This window comes from Vulpes vulpes, chromosome 12, assembly GCF_048418805.1.
Source record: "Vulpes vulpes isolate BD-2025 chromosome 12, VulVul3, whole genome shotgun sequence".
Taxonomy (NCBI): Eukaryota; Metazoa; Chordata; class Mammalia; order Carnivora; family Canidae; genus Vulpes; species Vulpes vulpes.
Window position 1 is genome coordinate 78,295,922 of NC_132791.1, and position 23,619 is coordinate 78,319,540.

At 46.4% G+C, this 23,619-nt stretch overlaps 1 protein-coding gene across 14 annotated transcripts in view; it reads left to right on the forward strand.

Moving 5' to 3' along the window:
- The window catches only part of RIPOR2 (RHO family interacting cell polarization regulator 2), a 221,588-nt gene that overhangs the window by 122,665 nt on the left and 75,304 nt on the right, over window positions 1-23,619 (forward strand). Inside the window, exon 1 of one of the 14 annotated variants that reach the window (XM_025999289.2) lies at window positions 8,200-8,722. The exons of 8 other annotated variants lie outside the window; for them this stretch is intronic. In XM_025999289.2, the coding sequence (XP_025855074.2) occupies window positions 8,206-8,722 (517 nt within the window). In that variant the 5' untranslated portion in view covers window positions 8,200-8,205. Of the gene's footprint in view, window positions 1-8,199; window positions 8,723-8,747; window positions 8,961-23,619 lie in introns of those variants that run through there. 5 more of the 14 variants (XM_025999287.2, XM_025999288.2, XM_072729014.1 and 2 more) reach the window with 5 other exon arrangements.

A 23,619-nucleotide genomic window follows, 5' to 3' on the forward strand; every position in this document is an offset into this window, starting at 1 on the left:
CTGGGGATTCTCTCCCTCTACCTCTGCTTCTCCCTGCTCACTCTCTCTAAAATAAATAAATAAATAAAATCTTTTTAAAAAGAGAGGAAAAAAAAAAAAAAAAAACAGTGAAGAGTTACCTAAAGAAGAGTTTTAAAATATGAATGACTGAAGAGAAGCAGATTTTGCATTTTTTCAATAATCAATGGGTAGCTATTAATGTGTATTGATCAAGTATTATCAGGAAACTGATGGCTCCCTCCACATAGAATAATTCAAGGGAGCTTTCTGTACAAAGAGATGGCTTACAAAGGTGTAGGTGGAGTATAGGAGAGCCAGAGGGCCTGGCTCTGTGGGGTCACTCTGGGGTCCAGAAGATGAAAGAGAAATAGGTTGTTAGAACCGACAGGATGGAGGCACAGAGGGCTACCACAGGGAAGCTGTTATCTTTTAAAAGGGGACATAGCCAGCCCAGCATGACCTCCCAGGGCTGACCCAAGGAATGGATATCCTCGCCTCATTCCCTTCCCTTTTACCTGTTCCCTGTTGGGGCTCCCACTGGCAAAACCCCACCAGGCATCACAGGGCAGGGTAGCCCCAGGGGCAGAGGGCAGAGACAGGAAGCTGGAGGATGGACAGGAGGGGTCATGCAGGCTAGCCTGCTAGCCAGGGACTGCATCAGGCCTGGGGACACAGTATAAATAAATCACCTTGGAGATTCCTACAGACAAATCTCTTCTTTCATGTGTCTGCTGTTGATGAGGGAAAGGGAATGGATTTAATATAAAGCCAAAGTCAATTTATAACCTATCAAGTACCAAGCATTGTATTTACACATATATCCTGTTTCCAGTTACTTCTACAATCATTTTTTATTGTGTTTTAATTTTTTTAAAGATTTTATTTATTTATTCCTAAGAGACACAGGCAGAGGGAGAAGTAGGCTCCCGGGAGGGTGGGGGAGGGGGGTGGGGGTGGGGGTTATGGGAGATGATCCCAGGACTCTGATCCCTTCACCTGAGCTGAAGACAGGTGTTCAACCACTGAGCCACCCTGGCGTCCCTATGGTCATTTTAAAATCTATAGTTATTTTAGCATCTTTGTGCAATAATATTTTGTGAATTAAACTTATACCGTTTACCTTCAGCCTTAAAGGTTCATAAGCTATAGGGATTTGCAAAGTTAACAGTCTGCCAGTTTGTTTGTCAGGGCAGGTCAGAGCTTCCCAGCATGTGGCCTAAGGACCTCGGAGGCTTCCCAACACTCTTTTATCAGTTCCAAAAGGGGGTGTCTGGGGGTATACTCCCAAAGGTCCTTAATAATTTTTTTAAGTATAAAGGAGTTCAGTCTAGATTATGTGAGATACACACACACACACACATATATCTCACATGTACCTGTTACATGAAAAATCAAATAGCTAGTCTAGATTATGTTATTGTTTCATAGGTCTTGAGACCAAAAAATTGGGAACTGCTGCTCCAAACGATATTACAGAAAATGACCTCTCCCTGTAGTGTAATAATAATGTATGAGCAATCCAATCTCAAGTTTCTGAATAGATGGGGATTGTTGGCAGCGTTTAAGGCATATTTTGTTTCCTGCCAGCTTTGAACCTCTTGCGGACTATCTTTTACCCATGTAGCCTTCCAGGTCCCTCAGTGTAGAAACTGGAAGTGGGGGTGGAGGTGGGGTTTAGGATGGGGATCATTTGTTCAAGTAGATAGGCCTGATTTCAGCATCCCTGAGACATTCATTCCTGGGACACGCTAAAATGCTAAGTGTGTTGGCCAAACACATTTCCCATTGTGCAAGCAGATAGTGTGACAGTGGTGAGGAAGCCACAGCCTGAGATGTCTACTCTCTTGAGAACCTTATCATCAGCACCAGGCACAGGCAAAGGAAAATGAGGTCTTGCTCTCAGCAGCTCAGCAAGCAGTAAGCAGGACCCAGCTGTCATCTGTCAAGCTGAAACATACTTCTGTACATACAGCTCTGATGTCAATCAATGCAGGCATGTTATGCTCTTTTTCCAGGGGAAAAGATGGCAGAAGCCAGCAGGGCTCGTGATATGCTCTCATTCCTCATTTAGCCAATATTGCAGACTATCCTCTACACTCTTTAATATAAAACTTCCATTACTGTCAGTGGCACTAAGCATAGTTTCTGATATCAAGGAACATATACACTTATGAGGAGAAGTATACCAAGTATCTGTGACAGAAGGAAATTATGGGACTGGGTCTGTACTTAGGGGGACATGGCAGTTATAGGAGAGTGCAGGGAGAGCATGGCAGGCCAAGAAAGGCATCATGAAAGAGTTAGTGTTTGACCAGAGCTTCATTGGCTGTGTAGGGTTTCTAGAGACCAACATCAGAGGTCAGAGAAAAAGCAATGGGTAATTCTCAGCAGAGAATTTCCAGGCAGTGATAATGGCCTGAACAAAACGGTGGAGGCAGGAATTGTCAAATGTCAGAGTCAAAGGACGCTTGGCAATCAAGTTGTCCAAACCCTTCATTTGACAGGTGAGGACACAGATTTCAAAGGTAGAGATTTGCCCTGAGTTTTCTATTGGCAGAACCAAAATAGAACCCAAGTGTCTGCAAATCAGAGACTGTGTGCAGGGCTGTTCCTTGGACACTGAGTGTAGCTAGAAGAGCTAAACCTAGAGCCAGAAGTGCAGGGTGCTGGGGTGTGCTGAAAAGGCTTATGGAGCAGCATTGGAGTGCCAAGTGGGCTGGGCACCTCTTTGGATGATATCTAGACCAACGTTCCCCAAAGTACCTTCTGAGACAAATGTGCCAGAACTGTCCGCGTGCTTGTTAAAATGACTGACTTAGAGTGGCAGAAAAGGTGACTCAAGATCTGCATTTTAGGGACACCCGGGTGGCTCAGTGTCCTGAGCCTTTGGCTCAAGTCATGATCCTGTCCCGGGATCGAGTCCCACATCAGGCTCCCTCTGCCTATGTCTCTGCCTCTCTCTGTGTTTCTCCCATGAATAAATAAACAAAATCTTAAAAAAAAAAAAAAAAAAGAAAGGTCTGCATTGTAAACTCCTTCTCTGAGTGATCCTCTTGCACTTCATAAGTCAGAAAATTAAAAGTAAGAAGAAATAGAGAAAGATTGGTCAGAGCAGCAAAGGGAAGAATTCAGCAGATGTAAGCAAGGTGGAGGATAAAGAGTTACAGTACAAGGAAAGGGTTCAAGAATCTTAGAGCTGGCCGCATTCCAAGCCATGGTCTGGCCGTGCACTTGGGTGGCCGAATGCCTATAGAGGAAGGTCATAAGAGTACAGAAGGAATTTCAAAATCAGGATGTTAGATCTGGTATCCATATGGATATTAAGCATCATAGTTAGGAAAAGAGATTAGATCTCAGTTGTATCTGGCTACCCCTAGGACTAGTCCACTAGACCAAGAGTAGAAGCCAGAATGTGCTAGCATCATGGGCAGAAGGAATATATAGAAATATAAATGAATAGGGGTCACTAGATCTAACCAAATCTGAGACCTTCCATCAGTTCTGCTTTGTGACAGCAGTGGGTCTTCAGGCACGTTCCAAGGTCTGTATTAAATATTTAAATCTTTAAATGGAAGAAATCTAAATCAGAAAAATAAATGAGTTGCATTTTGGATGCTCTTCTGTTTGCCACTAAGGAACCGCATATTTACTAGGATCAATTGGTGGCAGAAAGAGCAAGCGAGCTGACTTGGCCAATGCCAAGCCCAAACAGGCTTAAACAAATCCCCATGCAAGAAAAGCCGGATAAAATTCTGTTACTGAAAGAGAGCATCTTCAGTGCTGCTGAGGTTCAAACACCCTGTTATATGGAACCAGAAATCATCACAGTTCCCACAGCACCCATAGTACTTCCTCTTTTTTAAAACCCACCTCGGTTATGTACGGCTGTCCTCATGCCAGGCTCTGTGAGATGAGTTACATGACTTTCATGTTTTCCTCTGTGTCTCCTGCCCTTGGTTGTAATAACATCGCCACCTTGGAGTGTTTTCAACTAAGACTGGAATCTGGGGAGGAGGGTCAGGGGGACTTGTATTAAACTCTTTCTCCTTTGGGACAACCATGTCTTCCCACTCGGTGACATAAAGTCTCACAACCAGCAGAGTTGTCTCTAATACCTGCACCTTCTGCATCCCCTACCACCTCACACTCTGCCCCATGCCTGACAGGCTCTGGGCCTCATTGTTTCCCTGCATGAGGTTACAAGGGCTCAGCCAAGGTGTCTCCATATGCCTGGACCAGGGAAGTTTTGAGAAAGAAGAATCCTGGTTAGGCAATAGTAGGGACCTAGAAAGAAGGACATGGTATTATAACAGAGAGCGAGGTGACGGGGGGAAATAATCACTCAAGGATGGAGACTTGGGTGACAACAGCAGGGGCAGTAATTTGAGGGGCAGTGTGAAGTCCTCTGGATTAAGCACCTGGAGATCTTGGTTCTAGTGCTGACTCTGGTTGTGTAACCCTGGGCTCTGGGATTGGGACTAGACACGCTGCTAAGGATTGTGTCCTGGTTGTGAGGGTCCGTGTTGCCCCATCCCTCGCTCGTACATGGACCTGATCTCAGGGCAGGGTCTCTATTGAGACTGGCAAGGTCTAGAAAGTCACTCCGGATGGATCCTTGTGCCAGGTGTTTCCAGTTCAGGGAGGGAAATGAGCCCCTGCTAGGTATTCACCTTGTATCCCCTACATGCTCCTTTCCTGAGGGAAAAGCTCAAGGAGGATTGGCAGACTTACCATTGCCACCTCATTCCTGTTTAGAGCTTAATCCTGAGGCTGGGACACTGAGGCAAGCTCACAGGAGGCCTGGGAGCCACTCCCTGCCTGTCTCAGTCCCCTGGCCTCCAGCACTGTGTGCACACACCCCTGACCCCATACTCCTACCCAAGCCTCAGCAAGATATCCCAAACCCAATGGGGGAAACTGAGGCCAGGAAATGGAATGTACTATAGCAAACAGAGCCTTAAATGTTTATCATCTCTGACTTTGAGTAACAGCTTCATCTTGGTGATCATGAACACGTTACGTTGTCAACCTATGACAGCATCCGTTTTCTTATCTTTCCAGTGGGGACAGTAATCGAAAGAGGGATTGTAGAGCATCTGGGTGGTTCAGTTGGCTAAGCATCTGCCTTTGGCTCAGGTCATGATCTCAGGGTCCTGGGATCAAGTCCTGCATCAGGCTCTCTGCTCAGTGAGGTGTCTACTTTTCCCTCTGCCCCTTCTTCTACTCCTGCACACTATCTCTGCAAATAAATAAAAATCTTTGAAGAAAAGAAAAGAAGGATTGTAGTAGACTTAGGTGAGACAGTGTCTGTAAAGCAAAGCACCAGACATCATCTATGATCCCTATGAAATCCTCCACCCTCCCTCCCATAAAATTCAGATGAGGTCTACAGCAGATCCCGTTCCTCATCCAGAAGGCAGTGGGATTAGGAAGGTGGGTGCTGGGGATGCAAACAAATGTTTGCATTTCTGCAAATTCATATGTTAGAGCCCTCACTCCCAGTCCAGCTATATTTGAAGTAGGGAAGCAATTAAGGGTAAATGAGGTCATGAGGGTGGGGCCCGGAGGCCCTAGGATTAGTGTCCTTGTAAGAGAGCTGCCACCAGAGAGCTCACTCCCTCTCCTTATGCACGTGCACTGGGAAACACTGGGTGAGGATGTAGCAAGAAGGCCACTGGCAAGCCAAGCTGGAAAGAGAGCTCTCACCAGAAACAAAGGCAGCCAGAACGTTGTTCCTGGATTTCCAGCTCCCAGCACTGTGAGAAAATAAGTGTCTGTTCCGTAGGCTACCCAGTCTGTGGTATTCTTTAGAGCAGTCCCTGGAGGCTAATACAGTGGGAAATGGAAAGTCTACCATCCTCCAGGGTGATTATTAGGCCCTGCTTCTCCCTCCAGGATTTTTCTACGTGGCCCTCCTTGCACTGATGCTAATCTGCGGTAGCTCTTTACCCCTTTCTTCCAAAATTTCTACTGCATATCTGTGCTTCTCTCCAGGTCTCCTTCTCCAGAGTAAGGTAAACAGATTTAAGATGTTCTAACGGTTCTGAGGTGAGAGAGCAGGGCAAGGGGTCTGGGAAAAACAGATATAGCCTAGAGTATTTAAACTGGGTCTTGATGAATTTCCCATATTGGAAAATGGGCTAAGGCGATGCAGATGGATAATGGCTGGGGGTGGGGTTGACAAGGGAAGAAAAGGATCAAGCAAGAAGGAATGCTCTAGAACCACAGAGGGATTCATTCATCTTTCACTCAGTAGGTAGATATTTACCCCTTGCCCTGTGCTGGGGATACAGTATCTAAAGACAGAAATGGTCTCTGCCTGTCTGATCTCATGGTCCAGGGAAAGAGAGACAAGAAACAAGCAAAAAAGGCAAAAAAAAAAAAAAAAAAAAAAAAGAACATTATAATTTACAATTAGTGCTCTAAAAGACATAGGGTTTTGAAAAAGAATAACTTTTGGGAAGGGTATACTCAATGGTGAGGGTGGCCAAGGAAGACCTCTCTTCGCATGTTTACAGAATTGAAAGAAAGCCCCCGTGGTCAGAGCTTAGTAAGAGGAGGAATGGGATCCCTGGGTGGCGCAGCGGTTTAGCGCCTGCCTTTGGCCCAGGGCGCGATCCTGGAGACCCGGGATCGAATCCCATGTCGGGCTCCCGGTGCATGGAGCCTGCTTCTCCCTCTGCCTATGTCTCTGCCTCTCTCTCTCTCTCTCTCTCTCTCTGTGTGTGTGTGTGTGTGTGACTATCATAAATAAATAAAAATTTAAAAAAAAAAGAGGAGGAAGCGGGTCCTCAAGAGGCCAGAAGGGCTTTGGAGCATTAAAATGAAGTTTGGATTTATTCTCCAATAAATGGGGAATGCAGGGTTTTAAGCAGGAGGGTGACCACAACGTATTTATAGTCTAAAAGACGAATCTTTCTGTATTGGTTATCTATTCCTGTGTAGCAAATGGTCACAAATGTTGCTGTTCAAAACAACACCATGGACAAGTTACATTGTCACTCTTGAATCTCAGTTTTCCCATCCATTATGGGAGTAATAAGGCCTACTGCAGAATTATACTCAGGAATAAATGATCCCATGCTCATGAAGTATCTGCTCCAAAACCAAGGTTATAAGAAGACAGCCCATGAACTGTAGTGTTCAGCATAGCAAGGCCTGGCTCAAGCCAACCAACCTCACCAGGGACTGACGACAAGAATACCGATACTGAAAACATATGAAGAATAACTGGCCATGCAGCCTGGAATGTTCCTATCATGTGGTTGACACATTTTCTCCTCTGAAAGGCATGCTTGCATGGGAAGACTGAGAAACAATTTTGTAAATTAAAAGGAGGGCAAAGAGAGGTGCTGTCTTGAAAAACCAGAGGCTCAAACTGTTAGGGCACTCACTCATGCTGCCCTTGCTGGTCTCAAGCAGAGACCGGGGCTTGCTCTGGAGGGGTCTTTCTAACACATAAAGCACACTCTGCTCCTGTTGTATCCTTAGGTGGGTTGTGACTGACTAGTTGTTCAGGCTATGTTTTCAGCTGTTCATATTCAGGGGCTGAGGATGCCGACCGTCCCCCGCCACAAGTGGATACAGGTGTTCCCCTGTTGACACAGCCTCCTGTAATGTTCCCTTTGGGTCATTGTCCAAGTTCATCAATTCTTACCAGTCCACTCACACAGTTACAGAATCCCAAGCTGGGTCATTGTGGAGGGTGGGAAGATATATTCACAGTACCATTTTATTTAACATATCCTAAATACACAATTTATTCAGTTTGGTGGCTTTACAGATTAGGAAACCCAGGCAGAGCAGACAGACATTCTCTGTCTAAGCAGGTGACAGAGACCTTGTCCCCGGGTCCTTAAGGATTCCCGGTCTCATACAGTGTCCACTCCAAGAGACCCTTGATGGGATGTGTTGTCAGACAGACCCACACTTTCCCAAAGAAAAGCTTTATGTATAGCTCAAATCCACCAAAACCAAACCAAAACCAAACAAAAAAACCACACACACACACACACACACACATACACACACCCCAACCGTTTCTCCGGATCATTCCAAGATCTGTCCACCCAAACGGGCTCTAGTGGAGTGTCCGCACAAGGCAGATCTCCCCAGGGGTGCCCTCCAGCACAACTCGTGCCTTGAACAACGAATCTCACCGCATCCCCAACACACGCGCGCGCGCACACACACACACACACGCACATGCGCGCACCGCCGCCCCCGCGAAGCTTCCCAAGGCAGAGCCTCTCTTCCAAATCCCCCGTCCTGGTGGACTCCCCTGGCCTCTCCCTCCAGGGCACTCTACCCCCAGCGCGAATTCCGCGGATAACTCGGAAGCCGCCGCGGCGGCTGGGGCCGAGGGTCCGGGCGCCCCGCGGTCAGCTGGAGGCCGAGCGCACAGCGCAGCCTCGGCAGTTGGGCGAAGGGACCGTCAAGCAGCTGCCTCCGCTGCCCCCTCCCGCCCCCGCCCCCGCCCCCGGCTGCGCGCTCCCCGCGGCTCCGCCGGCCCTGCCGCTGCCCCCCACCCCCCGCCACAGCTGCCGCGAGCGGACTCGGGAGGGCGGCCGGGGTCTGCGCGGGGACCTTTGTCCCCTCCCCCGAGCTCGGCTGTCTGCAACGCCGGGGTCCCGGCTGCCGGGAAACAGCCTGGGCACGGAGGCTGGTACCCGCCGGACAGCCCAGGGGTCCCCTCATCATGCCCAGGAGCCTTCGTCTCTAGGTACGTGCACCTTCCGTGCGTTCTTGTTTTGCTACCGATTCCGCTTGCAGCCCGGGCCAGGGGCGTCCCGCGCGGGGGCCAGGTTGCAGGTTCGGAGCCGCGGGGCCGGGCGTCCTCGGCGTCCTGCGCCCCGGAGGCTCCGCGCGGGTGCCCACAGGGGAGGGCCGCCAAGTTGCCGCGCCGAAAGGGACACGCACTTGTGCAGGCGGTGAGCTGGGGGGCGCCCGGGAGCGACGTGGTAAGGAGCCCGCGGTCGTCGTGCCCGGGCGGGATGGGGAGTGGGGGTCCCGGGGCGGCCCCGGGACTCACGCGCGCCGCTGCGACCACCCGCGCTCCCGGGCGGGGGGGGGGGCGGCCTGCTGTCCCCCCAGCACCTCCGGCATTGTTCTCGGGGTGCGGGGTCCCGCTAGGGCAGGAGCTCGGGCTCCAGGGTCTCGCCTTGCCCGGAGACTTGGCCGTGAACCAGCCTCTTCCCCGCGTGTCTGAAATCCACGCAGGTGGGGGGGTGGGGGCGAGATGACAATGGAGAGAAGAGGCGGGCGGACGCCGACCAGTGTCTGTAAGGATGGGGGGGGGGGACGATGCACCCAAGGACAGGAGCACCCCGCAAGTTTCTGTGCCTTGGGAGGGGCCTCGTGTCACCACGAGAGACTGTGGCCCCCTCGCCTCCTCCCGGGGCGGGGGAGCAGAGAGAGCAAGCCCGTTCACAGGGGGGCGAGCGTCGGCCATCCAGATGTGAAGGTGGCAGCAGCGCCGCGACCCCTGGTGCCAAGGGGCAGCGCCCCGAGGGCCAGGAGAGCCGGTGGAAAACCGAGTGAGCCGGGCTGTTGGGGGCGGGGATTGCAGAGAGGCAGAGAGGGGCCTGGCGGCGAACGAGGCTCTCGTCCCGGGGACACGCAAACGTACGTGTTGCTGGAGTGACCCAGGGGAAGTGCTTAAGCTTTTGATTGTGGGGCTCGTGACAGTCTCAGGGAACATGTTGGGGCCGCCTTTCCTCCTGCTCCCTCCTTTTGCACGCTCAGATGCAGGCACCTGGTTGGAATCCTGGGACAGCGACCGACCATTGCCCCCATTCCCAGAGCGCCAGCGGTTGGCCCTCTCTAGGGGACTGGGCTGGGCACCTGGGGTCCGCATCTGCCCCTTTGTTACCTGACACGCAATCATTTCTTCCCTTTTGTTTTCTCTTCGGTTTCTCTGGCTCTGGGAAGGTGCCTCGTCTCCTCCCCCGCCCCCCCCCCCCCCCCCCCCCCCGCCCCGTATTCGCTTATTCACCCCCTTCCTCTCAGCCTCCTTGGGCCAGTTCACCCAGGAGCATACACATGATCCCGGCATTGTCTTCCTCTGTTTCCGCGGCTGTCACAAGCAGGGGGCGTCCCCGTGAACCCTCTAAGAACCAGGATCGCCAGGCTATTCTCCAGCGGTTAATTAGGAAGCATCCAGTAGCCTTCCCCTTCTGTAGGAACAAATTGCAGGGGTGTGTCTAGGCGGGGTAAGAGCAGTCTGGGTGGGGATGGGGAGGGCCTCCCCCCTCTTCACCACTTCTCTCAGCCCAGCCCTCAGGGTCAAGCCTCCTGTGCTCCTGCTGGGCTTGCCCTTCAGCTGAGAATCTGCCAAATTCTGGCCCTGCTCAGGGAAGGTAAAGCAAATGTCTGTTGTCCAAACATCTGAAAATGGGACCATTGGAGAATCAGCTCAGTAAACACAGGCTGCCTATATTGCTTTTCCAAAAGACCCCCCACCAACTGGTGTCGCCTCACTCTTTCTCTGACACTCCAGTGTGAGATTTCCCTTTGCATATTTTATCCTTAGTATAAATATAAAGAAATACTAAGCCAGAGCGAGGAATAACTGCAAGCATCCACTAAGGACTTGCATAGCATTCTGAGTACCCAAACACAGATTCCAGAAATGGCAACAATCCTGGGGTTGACTGCAAAGTTAAATTCCTTCCAGCAGAAAAGAGACGCATCCCCTTTCACAGGTGACCTAGAGAAGCCAAAGGGGCTGGGAGGGAGCTATTTATGTCTATACATGTTGGTAGCTAATCTCGCATAAAAATTCCACTCTTTAGTATTGAAGTCCCTGGGTTTGGGGCCCTGCCTGTGACTGCCAGGTGTCCTCCCCTAAATCTGAGTCACTTCATGGAAACATCCCTACTATGGTAAAACCCCACAGCCCAGCTGTGATACCAACCACATGCCGACTTCTAAATGTAACCAAGTCACTTCTCTGTTATATTTTGGTTTAATTCACAGATTATTGGCTCATCTTTCAGTGTCAGAGGCTAAAACCCAGACAAAGGCAGTTACGGAGAGTGAGCAGAGCAGCTTGCTCGTTTTATAATTAAGTGGCCAGATCCATCAGATCAGGCAAACAATAGTCCCTTGGGTTGAAGAGTTTGCAAACCAGTGTTTTATTTTACTGTTCATTGCATTCAGGGGGTTGGGGCAAAAAATAATAAAGCTGTTTTGTTTTCATTCTGAAAATAAGTCAGGAGTCTAAAACCAGCTTCTTGCTTTTCTTGGGAGGAAGTGGTGGTAGAAGTGAAAGTCCATTTTATTGAACACAATGGGTGCTCCTTGGGGCTACAGCAGATTTGACTTTCCACTTGAGCTTCCTCTGCGCTAGTGGTCTGAGCAGGGCCTCGTGCTTCTGAATAGCTTCTTGATCAACGTTATGTTCATCTGCCAAGCTGAACTCCATGAGCTAGAGGAGATAGACAGCTTGTGTTTGTGGCCATTCAACCAGAAAAGAATACCAGCTGAAAACAGACAAGCAGGGGAATTGGGGAGGGAGGTAGGGAGAGGAGGTATAGATAGGCCAGCAGCACATATAATTGGTTCCCCAAGGGCAAATCTGGATGTGGAATGGTGTCATAAAGCAGTTGTCATGTAAACACCCCACAATGTGATTATTAGAAAGATCTAATCAGAAAGGAAAATGATTATGATTATGGGCCTTTCTTTTTCTTTTTAAGTAGGCTCCACACCCAGCATGGAGCCCAACACGAGGCTTGAACTCACCACCCTGAGATCAAGACCTGAGCTGCGACCAAGTTTAACCAACTGAGTCACATACACACGCCCCCCCCCCTTTTTCTTTAACAGTTTTATTTATTTGAGAGACAGAGAGAAAAGGGAGCATGAGCAGGAGGAAGGCAGAGGGAGATAGAGAAGCAGATTCCCTGCTGAGCAAGGAGTCTGAGCAAGGGGCTCTACCCCAGGATCTTGGGATCATGACCTGAGCCAAAGGCAGATGTTTAGCCAACTAGGCCACCTAGGCACCCCACTTCTTCTTCTTCTTCTTTTTTAAGTAGAGTATATGCCTTTCATCTGGAGGGAGCCCTCCTCTGGCTCTTAATTCCCCTCCACTTTCGGAGTCATATCCTTGCAGGCGGTTTCTTGGGACAACATTCTACCCCTGAAAATGAAAACCTCACCATTGTCTACAGGGAAGCATTCAAGTTTATTCAACTGAACAAAAAATCACTCGACACATTTATCTTTGATGAATTAATTTGGAAACACCCACACATCCTCTTCCCGGCTACCAAGTTCCTCTCTAGGTTAATGGCCAGGGTTTCTTTGGTCACAGAACATTCATCCCAATTTAGTTGGAAACATTCCCTAGAAATCAGAGATGTTTTTCTCAAGAGTTTTGCAGGCTTTCTAGAAAAGATCATTTTACATATGGCCCGATGCTGGGTTACCCTCCAGAGGAAGGAAACCCTGGACCCATTAGGAAAAGAAGCCACTCCAATTTATTTTATTGTGCATTGTTTACATGACACTGATGAGGACTGCATGGAGGTGAATATTTTCACACCTTCATTACATTAATTAAAAAAGGAAATTAGATTTTTTTTAAACAGTGAAAGCAAATGAGATGCAATGTGTCTGTGTTACGTTCCACAAGATCAAAACAAGCTCTCTGCTAGACCAAGGAGTGAGGAGCCTTAGACAAAGGGAATATTTTTCACACATTTAGCATTCTAAAATATAATATAGTGATTAACAATCATATTTATTTCTGAGGTGGATTTGAAGTTCAGGTCTGCAGTATTATGTAATATAGGGAAGTACTAATTTTTTTTTTTTTTTCATTTTAAGCACTTGGTAGTATACTGAGCACTCTTCTGGGATCTGGCCAAAGTTAGATTTTTCATTCAATGTAAAAGTGTAAGATACTGATTCCAGGGAGTGCCCAGTCTGGAAGAAAAGTGGGGAAGACCCATTTGTGTTGAACAGGCTGCTGTCCACACATGTCCTGGGTACATCTGCTGCTGCAGCATAATTATTAATAGCTCCCTCTTTCACTCAGAATGTTCTGGGTTGGACAGCAAGTTACCTGGTCACCCTAGAAATAAGGAACATAGGTTTAGGTTAGAGGAAGGAGAAGGTGGTGATCGGAGTAGCAGGTGGAGATCTCATTCCTGAGGGTGTTGTAGGCGTAGAGATGAATGGAAAGGAAAAGGGGAGATTCACCAGATGGGAAGAGTAGAGAGAATGTCAGCTCCCTGAGGACACAAAGGCTCCATCTCCCTTGTTCCTGTATCCTCAGGGCTCGCGTGCTTGTGGCAAACAAGAGGCATCAAATAGTAGCTAACTGCCTGTGACTTAGCTTTAAGACCAAGACTGAAGGTGAGAGAGCTCAGAACAGTGAGGAGGCATGCCTGGCAAAGGTCAGTTGGGAACAATTATGAAACGAGGCTATTAATAATGCTGAGATTGCTAAAACAAAGCTGACAGTGATCATTCCAAGAACCAGCCTATGTGCAGACAAACAATGTCCTGTAACTCTTTCTTGTATATGCCACTTATTTTTATTGCCTCTAGCCTAGAGGTGCTCTCTTCCTTCTCCAGCAAATTGTCTAGAAGGAACTGAAGGAACAATGACCCCATTCTCTTCAAGCTTATTTCCTTCTCTCCTGTCCTCTAGGAGGCTTTTTGGATGGGAGGCAAGGCCAGGGGCATAGTGCAGGGCGGGGGAGGGGGTGCCTTAGAAATACAAAAGCAACGCAGATGAATGAACAGAACACCTGCTTTTTTCCTTCTCCTAGCTGGAAGGAGTAAATTCAAAGTGACAGTTTCATGGAGCTAGTGCAATTCCCAAAGGGTTATTCCCAGTATAGCATTGGATTTCCCTGCTTTTTGCTACATATGAAGGCCTGGAGTCACATCACCTCGGCTTGAACTGCACCTTCTAATTAATGTGACACACACTAGGCTTCCTGCTGGTATGCAGAGGTTCAAGGTTAAGTGCTCTAAGTGAAGATTCCAGGACAATTACCAGCTGGTAACCCTTCAGTGGCAATGCCATACTTCTAGTTTATAAGGTTGTCGGTTCTAGTTTATAAGGTTTTAAGCCACTTTGGAACGATTCTTATATTTCCAAGTTCTAAGCTAATGTTGTGTTGTCTCAGGGATGCTTCATCCTCAGAAATAAGCAGAGCTTAGAAAAGAGAGAAAGGGACAATGCAGGGGGATAGCACTGAGAAGGTGCATCAGGGTTCAGGTGTAGACAGCAGAACCCACTCAGCAGAAAGGATGTAAAATAAAATGGCTCACAGAATTGTTGGGTCACACTCCTGGTGGAACTTTCCAGAACAACTTTAAAAGGCACATTGTGACATTGGGTCACTTATGAAGCCACTGCCTAAGCAATCATCAAGAAGCTGCCTGCCGATTGGAGAAGTCACTGGCCCCAGTCACGGTCAGGAAGCAGCTAGTAAGGAAGCTGGCACAGAAAAAGCCAGGTGGTCCAGGAGGCTGCTTGCCAGCACTCACCATGGAGAAGCAGAAGCACAGCACGGCAGGCAAGATAAAGTCCACCTCCCCAAAGATATCCACATCCTCATCCCCAGAACCGCCGAATATGGGACTTTGCAACTGTAATAAAATCCAGTATCTTGAGATTATCCTGGATTCTCTAGGTGGGCCGGGTCTCATCACATGGGCCCCTCAAAGTGGAGGAGCTTTTCCACTGTGGTCATATGGCTACTGAAGAAGGCTAGGAGAGATATAACATGTCCTGCTTCGAAGATGGAAGCCAGGGGCCACACAGCAGGAATGTGGGTGGCCCCAGAAGCCAGGAAAACAACGAAATGGATTCTCTCCCTGAAGCCTCCAGAAGGGAACACGGTGTGCTGAAACCTTGAGTTTAGCCAGTGGGGGACCCATGTCACACTTCTGATCTCTGGAACTGTAAGATAATAAATGTGTGTTGTCTTAAGCTGCTAAGTTTGTAGTAATTTGTTACAGCAACCGTAGGATACAGATACGTGCAGCCTCCCCATCCCTGCTGCCTTCGAATCTCCTGCAAGTGTGCCTGGAGGAACCCCCCACGTGTCACACGTGGGATCCTGGCTGCAGGGTGTCTAGGAAATGTTGCTATGTGCTCCCAGAGCTTCAGTCAGAAGGTGTCTTACCCAGGCAGTTGGAGTGATGTCAGGTGCCAATCACGGATGTCCAGTGCAGCTGCCATGGAGAGCCGGGGGAGCCTGGGAAGCCACAAGCACCACACCCCTAAGCACCCTGCTCTAAGGGACTACATCTTGAGGCAGAACAGAAGTAGATGCCTGAGATTTTTTGGAAGTTTAGCAAGTGTTATTAAGTCATTCAAGCACAGAAGGGAGGAGAGAAGGCCTCAGAATAGCCGCGGATTTCCCATACTAGAAGTTACCATCTGATTTGTTAGAGATCTTTGGCCGGATGGTATGAAGGAGAGATTGCACATAAGTTTCCGTGTCAAGGATAAATGTTGGTTTGCTATAGTTTAACTCTTAACTATATACAGTCAGTCTGTAGGGCAGATTATATTTTCCAAAGATGTCTTCAAGAGGATATCCATCCAGCATACCCTTCCTACAAAGTGACTTTGAGACTCTTTACAAGGAGAAATGAGGTCTATGAGTCTATGTTCCCTTCCCTCAAATTGTGACTCTTTATGCTAATAGAAAACATGACCTCCAAGGCTAGATAGGTCATAAAAAACAAATCAGCTTCTACTTTTTTGGCTAGAATGCTAGTAAGCTGTCTGACTTTCCCAAAGCTACTACACCTTGAGGAAGCCCACACTAGCTGAGCGCATACATAGGCTGGAGACTACAAGAAGAGAGAAAGATGCATGGCCAGCTCCTGGCTCCTCTCACCCTACTGCTCCACGTCGAGCCACCATTGGACTGCAAACCAGACCCTGAGCCAGAATAGTCCAGCAGAGAGCCCTTCCCAGTTCCTGACTCACTTGTTGTTTTAGGCCACTACATTTTGGGATGATTTATCACGCAGCAATAAATAACTGGATTGGCCCATACAGTCAGATGCAGAACAAAGGTCAATTAAAATCATCTTGTGCTATTCCTGTCCCATTTCTTCACTCTGGAGAAATAGCATGGTAGCTGTCAGTAGTAGAATAACCAAATCAAAAGCCCACTTTCTCCTGTAGAATATCAGCCTAAGAAACTCATTCTTAAAATGTATATCTGAAAGGGGCACCTGAGTGTCTCAGTCGGTTAAGTGTCTGCCTTCAGCTCCAGTCCTGCTCTCAGGGTCCTGGGATCAAACCCCATGTCCAACTCCCTGCACAGCAGGGAGCCTGCTTCTCCCTCTCCTTCTGCCCCTCCCGCTGCTCATGCTCTCACTCTCAAATGAATAAATAAAAAATCTTTTAAAAAGTGTATATCTGAAGCAAACCATCGCAACTTTTGGTTTGTTTGTTTTCATAGAACTGGTAGCAGTGAATGGTTTCAAACTACCTAATCCAACATGTGAATAAGCAAGAATCCAAATAACTTCTATTTATTTATTTTTTACGTTTATTTATTTATTTACGTATTTATTTATTTAAGTAATTTTGATGCCCAACATGGGGCTTAAACTCATGACCCCAAGAACAAGAGCCGCGAGCTCCTCTGACGCAGAGCCAGCCAGGCGTAACTCCCCTCCAAATAACTTCTTTTTAAAGTAGAGCTGCCTCAGTGTGTCCCGTAAAAGTGCTGCAGACCTTGACCTGGGGGAGTCCTCAAATTGAGGACCCACTAGGGAGGTGGGCAACAAGAGACAAAATAGTAGCTGGCTGTCCCACAGGGACCTGGGCCCCAAGGTGCACTCAGACACGCTGGAGCCTGTTCTCTCTGCAGGCTGTTTGCTTTTTTTTGTTTTCCTATCACTTCTTTTCTGCACAAACCTCCTTCCCTGATACCTTAAGTTTATTGTTCCCAAAGTCCAAGTTCAAGACCCCCTTGATACTAGAATGCGGTCATACATTAGTCCAGGTGATATGGCCATGTGGTCTGTGGATGTTTGCAGTTTTCAACAGCTTTTGTCACATCATGTCCAACTGAAACCACGGACCCCTGTGACATAGAAGGACTCCCAGTAACTCCCATAGAAGGACTTCCCACTCCCCAGAGTGGGAAACAGAATGGAAAGATGAAGCAGCTTGTCCGAGATCACAGTGCTGGTGTGCATAAGGGGCTGGGTCAGCACTGAGTGTCTCCACTCCTCATACGGGGCCTGTCAGCCTCAGAATATCCACTCAGCTGGCCTCTGTGGCACAAACAATGTTAAGCTAGAGAGAGGGAGAAGTGATTTGTTCTGCTTGCCCACCACGTTCAATCACCAAGATATGGGTTATTTGAATCCAAATTCCCTAAGAGCCTGAAGTCTGATTATTTTCTCTAATTACCTAAATACTTTCCATTTGATACTGTGTTTTGCAAGTAAACAGTGCCCCTAAAATGACATAAGAAGGGTCAGGAACTGCTCCTGTTTCAGGCTCCCATGACATTTCCAAAAAAGTTTGACCTTTGAGTTTTGTCATAATGATCTTTGGCCTAAAATAGGGTAGAAATGACATGGGCTGTTTCTTTTTCAAGGGTTTGGTTTTTTGTTTTGTTTTGTTTTGTTTTGTCTTAAAGATCCTCAGTGTGTGTTTCTTCACATTAAGATATTTTCCAGATGTAATATTTTTTGGCTCTGATGGTTGCAAAGTGATTCTTTCCCCAACTGATGGAAGAGACCAGCCAAAGCAGAAGGAGGCTAAGGGGCTGCATTAACTCAAGATGCTTCTGTGTATCTGAGGTATAGTTATTGAGCTCGAGGTACTGAAAAAAACATATTGAAGAAATGTGTAGCTTTTGACTTATGGAACTAGTTTCATCCTTTACAATCTAGCGGGGGAGGAATAGACCCCGGTAGACCTTGCACACGTAGATTCTGCATACAGCAAAAAGGACCCTCCCTCCATCATTTCCCTGTAGGTGAATCACGTGTGGCACAGGCCTTCCTGGGCACAGAAGTGTCTGAAGTCGTTACAGTTTTTAAAAATAAATGCAAAATCTGAGTTACAGATGAGGGTACAGGTATGTCACATTGCATGTTGACATAAAGCCCCCTTGCATCATGAAACACCCAATCTAAATAAAAACATTTTCTGTAATAGTAATCTTAATAATAATAGCTACCACTTAATGGCATTTCCAGTGTGTCAGGCACCTGTGTCAATTTCCTGAGTCCTCATAAGGACCTAAGGTCATTCCCATTATCATCTCCAGTTTATAGATGAGAGACATGAGGCCCAACAAGACTCATAAAAGCAGAGCACAGTTTTAAACCCGGGCTATCTGGCATCAGAGTCTGGGCTGTGTCTACAGATGTAAATACATAAAGACCCCAAATTCACAGTTCCCACAGGAACTCTCAGTTGGTAGCATGCTCAGGAAGCCCGAGTCTCCCAACATAACAGCAGGACTGTCATTGCCAGATCACCTGGCATAGCGACTCAGTCCTCAAAGACTGTCCATGCAGTTCTCAGGCTGAGGTTCTCAGTTGCTATCAAGGCATTAACCAGACTTCTCGAGATTCTCCTGTAATCACTGGGAAGCTTTTTTACCTTGTCCAGCCAAAAGGTTCAGGATTCCAGTTAGGTGAGCAGCGTGTCTCAACAGGTACCCAACAGAGAGAGGGGACTGGTACAATCCTCCGAGTAGACCATGCACCCTGATAAATCCCACCTTGTCATTGACAAGCCTCCTTTCTCATTGTACATGACTGACCCTCCCGATGCCCCAGAGATCTGAGCTGCTCCAAAAAGGTGGAGGGAAATAGAGAAAAAGCAAAGGAAAAAAGGGATCAGTCGTTCCTTTTCATAAACACTATTATTGTCTGATCCACACCCACATGTAAGGTATCCCCTGATCAGTTTTGTGTTAGTTATCATATGGGGGAAACCAGGATTGTGGTTAATTCATGCAGTTTTAATTTATGCATGGGAAAATTATATGGGGTAATTACCTGTGGTTGAAGAAAAATAAATCATGTCAGATCTGCTTAATCCTTGCATGGTTTGCCCCTCCATCTCTCTTTCAGAAAACATTCAACGCGGTAAGCAGTGTGTGTGATATGCAAATTTGCATGGGTTCTCCCTTTGATGTGCATCACCAATAGAGTCCTCAGGTTCGGACTGACCGGACTTCAATATCATTCCCAGGACAATAGCTTTCATGTACTGACTTAACTCCTGGTTCATCTTTTCCAGAAGTGCCTATTGTTCAAGTCTGTCTGAGATAAATTATCTTCACAGGCCATGTGTTAGCTGGAGGGTAATTTCTTTTGTGGGAATAATTCAACGGGAAGGATGATGATTTCCTTTGTCGAAAATGATGGGGGTTTATAGTTGTGATCACTGGATTCCATGCTGTCTCCGAACCCCTGTGATTCAGTGGCTCCCAAAAACTAAAAGTGAAACCAGCAGCTAAAACAAATGATGTGGCATTGAGTAGACAGGGATGGAAATATCCTTGTGACTTTTGCCAAGCAATAGATGGTTTGAACTCATCTATAAGAATGCAGAGAAGAATAAGACTTGGTGAAGGTTTGCTTAATAAATTATACTCTGTGACTTTTCAAACATTTGAGGCAGACTGCAATAATGTACAGTTTAAAAAAAGAATTAATATTCGTGCTACAATTGAACTGTAAGTTTTGCCCTGAACTTCCTTGAAGCCAGGTGAAAGGGAGTCTGTGGTAGATTATCACTTCTGTTATTGCTGTCAAAAAGATGGACATACAAAGCACAGCAGTTCCTCAGAGGGCAGATTCCCCTGGGAATGAACCATAAAAGAAATGTCTTATGTGGGAACTTACATATATCCCTGCTGGAAGCCTGATGCAGGACTCAGTCCCAGGACCCCGGGATCATAACCTGAGCCAAAGGCAGATGCTCAACCACTGAACCACCCAGGTCCCCTTCATTCTTATTTTCTTATCCCTCCACAAGATTCCCCTAGAGAGAAACGAACAAGGGGTAGTGGAAGGGAGGTGGATGGAGGGATGGAGTGATTGGGTGACGGGCACTGAGGGGGGCACTTGACGGGATGAGCACTGGGTGTTATACTATATATTGGCAAATCGAACTCCAATAAAAAAATATACAAAAAAAAAAAAAAAGATTCCCCTAGAGATCGAAAAGGAGCAATCAAAGGCCAGTTCATGAAGAGAAAAAGAACATGAATATTTGGCCCTCAATTGCTATTGTTTAGAAAACAATGATCCTACTTTTCTAAGGCAAGGTTATATGCCCTAATCAGATGTTGTCTTCAGGGGCAGTTAAGTATGACTCACTCCTTGCCCACCACCCCACATCCCTCTCCCAGGGGAGCCCAGCTCAGACAATTGAGTCGCAATTCCGTAATAATCTGGTTACTGTGCCAGAATTTCTCACTTGAGATCTTAGGTTCTAGCAAAACCAACTTGATTAGCAAAATAAATAGATCATAAAAACATAAAACTCTTGTTGTTTAGGTAAAACCATTAGTGTTTTTATTCTTGATTTTAATGAGGATGACAATGATGGGGATGATGATAGTGGTGATGGTAATGATGGTGACAGGCATTATTTTCACTGCGTATATACTTTGCTTTACAAGCCTGATGTCCCTCAATCCTCATAAAGACTTTAAGACATAAATGTTATTATCCACATTTTACAGAAGAGAAAACCATTGTCCCAAGGTCAATTTCCCAAGGTCAATGTCTCAAGGAGGAGATGCACCCCAGTTGTGTGACTGCAGACTGATTCTATAACCACGTACCACACAACTTGATGGGTCTTCGTGTGCATGTACATGTTCAAGCTTCTAGATCCTGCTGCTTCCTTATTCTTACTTGCTCCTTTCTCTGCCCCTTACAAAGCCCTGGCTATAGGATCCTCTAAAATTCTGTATAACTTGAGACCCTGTATTGACTAGAGCTTCAATGGCATGAAATTGCTGAGTCCACTCTCAGGAAGTAAGTAATACTTGCAGGTACAACATTTATACGTGCTCTTCATCGGCTAGGATGAATGCTCTTACATAAATCATTGACTCCAGAAGTACTAACAGAAACATAACTGTAAAGGTAATACTGCCCTTTCTTGTTGCGGATATTAATTGTGGCACACAATGTAATCTGGAATCCAGCTCTGGAGGATGGCAGAAGACTAGGATATGGTGACTGACTGTGTCTAGCTACCTATCCACATGGTTGCCCCCTTTCCTCATCACCCTGAGTACCCCAGGCTGAACAGTTGGAGGGCATCTGCTCTTGGGTCTGGAACACCCACATTGCTAACTCAGAAACAATAGAGCCATCCTGCCAAATGATATTTTTTGATGCATAGAATAATTCTATCCCTCCACTGGTTCAAGATACACTCTTATGTGAATTCATGTCATTTTTGAAAGACATTTTGAAAGTTCACATTTTGAATTGTGCTCATCCTATTTGATTATACTCAACACCCACATTCAATGTTCTCTGTACTTTCAATTCCAAAGTCTGAGAAGAGGTTTGAGAAACATACAGTGTGGATGACATCCTTCAAAAAAGAAAACGTTCAGAGCAGCTGATTGTCTGGAGGACATTCACCGAAAAACTATCAAATCATACCATAGAAAATCAACTCTTAAAAATGCCTGTTTAGGGGTAAAATATCCTAGGATCCTGTACCGTATTTAATACCAACTGCATTTTTAAAAAAGATATTATTGTTAAGTAATCTCAACACCCAATGTGGGGCCCAAACTCATGACCCTGAGATCCAGAGTCATGTGGTCTACTGACTGAGCTGGCCAGTCAGCACCTCCCAACTGTATTTTTTAAATAGGAAAGTCAACTGTTCTTGATTCCCCCTGCATATATTATATAGTCTCTATCACTAAAGATTAGCTCAGTTTGGTAATTCAATTTTCAAGAGATTAGAGAATGCACAGGACCCAGGTAAATTATAAAACTCATGAAATCAACTCCTGTGAAGACTTTCTCCTCTGGGAGATGCACAGGGAGTCTCAACCCAGGCCATATTAAACTAAAAATGACTTGATAATACATTTTCATCACCATTACGATAAAAATAGCAAATGCTTATTCACTCTTCTGAGCACTTGATATTCGTTGACCTATTTACTCTTCACAGCAACCTGTGAGCTTGGGCTTCTTTGTCATCCCCACTTTATAGGTGAGGTCACTGAGGTCTGGGGAGGTTAAGCAATCTGTCAAGGCTGCACATAGAAAGTGGTCCTGCTAGCCACAAACCCAGGCAGGCTGAGTTCTTCTGTCCCAATATACCTGAGATAGAAGGCATTACTTTTTTCTTTTTTTTTTTTTTTAAGAGAGAGAGAGTGAGTAGAGTGGGAGGAGGGCCAGAGGGAGAGAGAAATCCTGAAGCAGATTCCCTGCTGAGCATGAGGCCCATGGGAGGCTTGATCTCATGACCCTGAGATCATGACCTGAGCTGAAATCAAGAGCCAGATGTTCAACCAACTGAGCCACCCTAGGGCCCCCTAGAAGGCATTACTTTTAAGTCTTCACAAGAATGGAAAAGTTTTTCTTTTAAATTAATAGATTCCCAGAGCCATTCCCTTTTTCTGTCATTCAGTAAAGATACAATTATATCCTATTTTTCTGGTGAAGACTTGCAAATCCTTTTTTAATATTTTTATAGTGGAATTGGAATCATGTAACCAGAGACCCATTGATGACTTAATTTTTTTAGATATTGAATGAATAGAATGGAGATATGATCAGTGATCACTGCATACCATGTGCACAGAGAAAATGCAAATCCTGGGAAGATTTTTTAAGAAGTACCCAGGCCCCACCCAGATCAGCTAAATAGAAATCTCTGGGGATAAGGCTCAGATAGTGACACTTTTAAAAAGCTCTCTAAGTGAATAATAATAACAACAACAGCAACAACAACAACAACAACAATAATAAAAAGCTCTCCAGGTGACTCTAATATGCAGCCAGGTTTGGGAACTTCTAAATTAGGTGTTGCAATAAATTGGGCTTTTTCTAGAGGTTATTGATAGTTACAGCAATAGGAAGCTACAGAGGCTGGGATGTAGGTTAAATATTTATTTCAGTGTAGCAGATGTTTTCAAATAAACCAAATGACTGAGTTGTTAACAGTGGTCATGATTTTCTGGATTTAACCATAAGAGTATAAGGCACAGGGAAGGCATTACCTCTGAATGGCAAAGATTGCCTATTTATTTTTGTTGAATCTAAAATGCTGTCATAGCACGAATGGGTGGCTCAGTCAGTTAGGCATCTGCCTTTGGCTCAGGTCATGATCTCAGGGCCCTGATCAGGGGGGAGCCTGCTTCTCCCTCTCCCTCTGCACTTCCCCCTGTTTGTGCTTGCTAGCTCTCACTCTGTCTCAAATAAATAAAGAAAATCTTTTTTTTTTTAATGCAGTCATTATTGTTACACTGTGTTGTCAACCCATAACGAACATCCTGTTGTGGGAATGGTTATAAAATAAGAAAGTACACCGTGAGCAGACTAATAGACAAGTATCAACCATTCTTCCTGAGCCATCTGAATAACTGATGACTACCGATGGGTGATGCT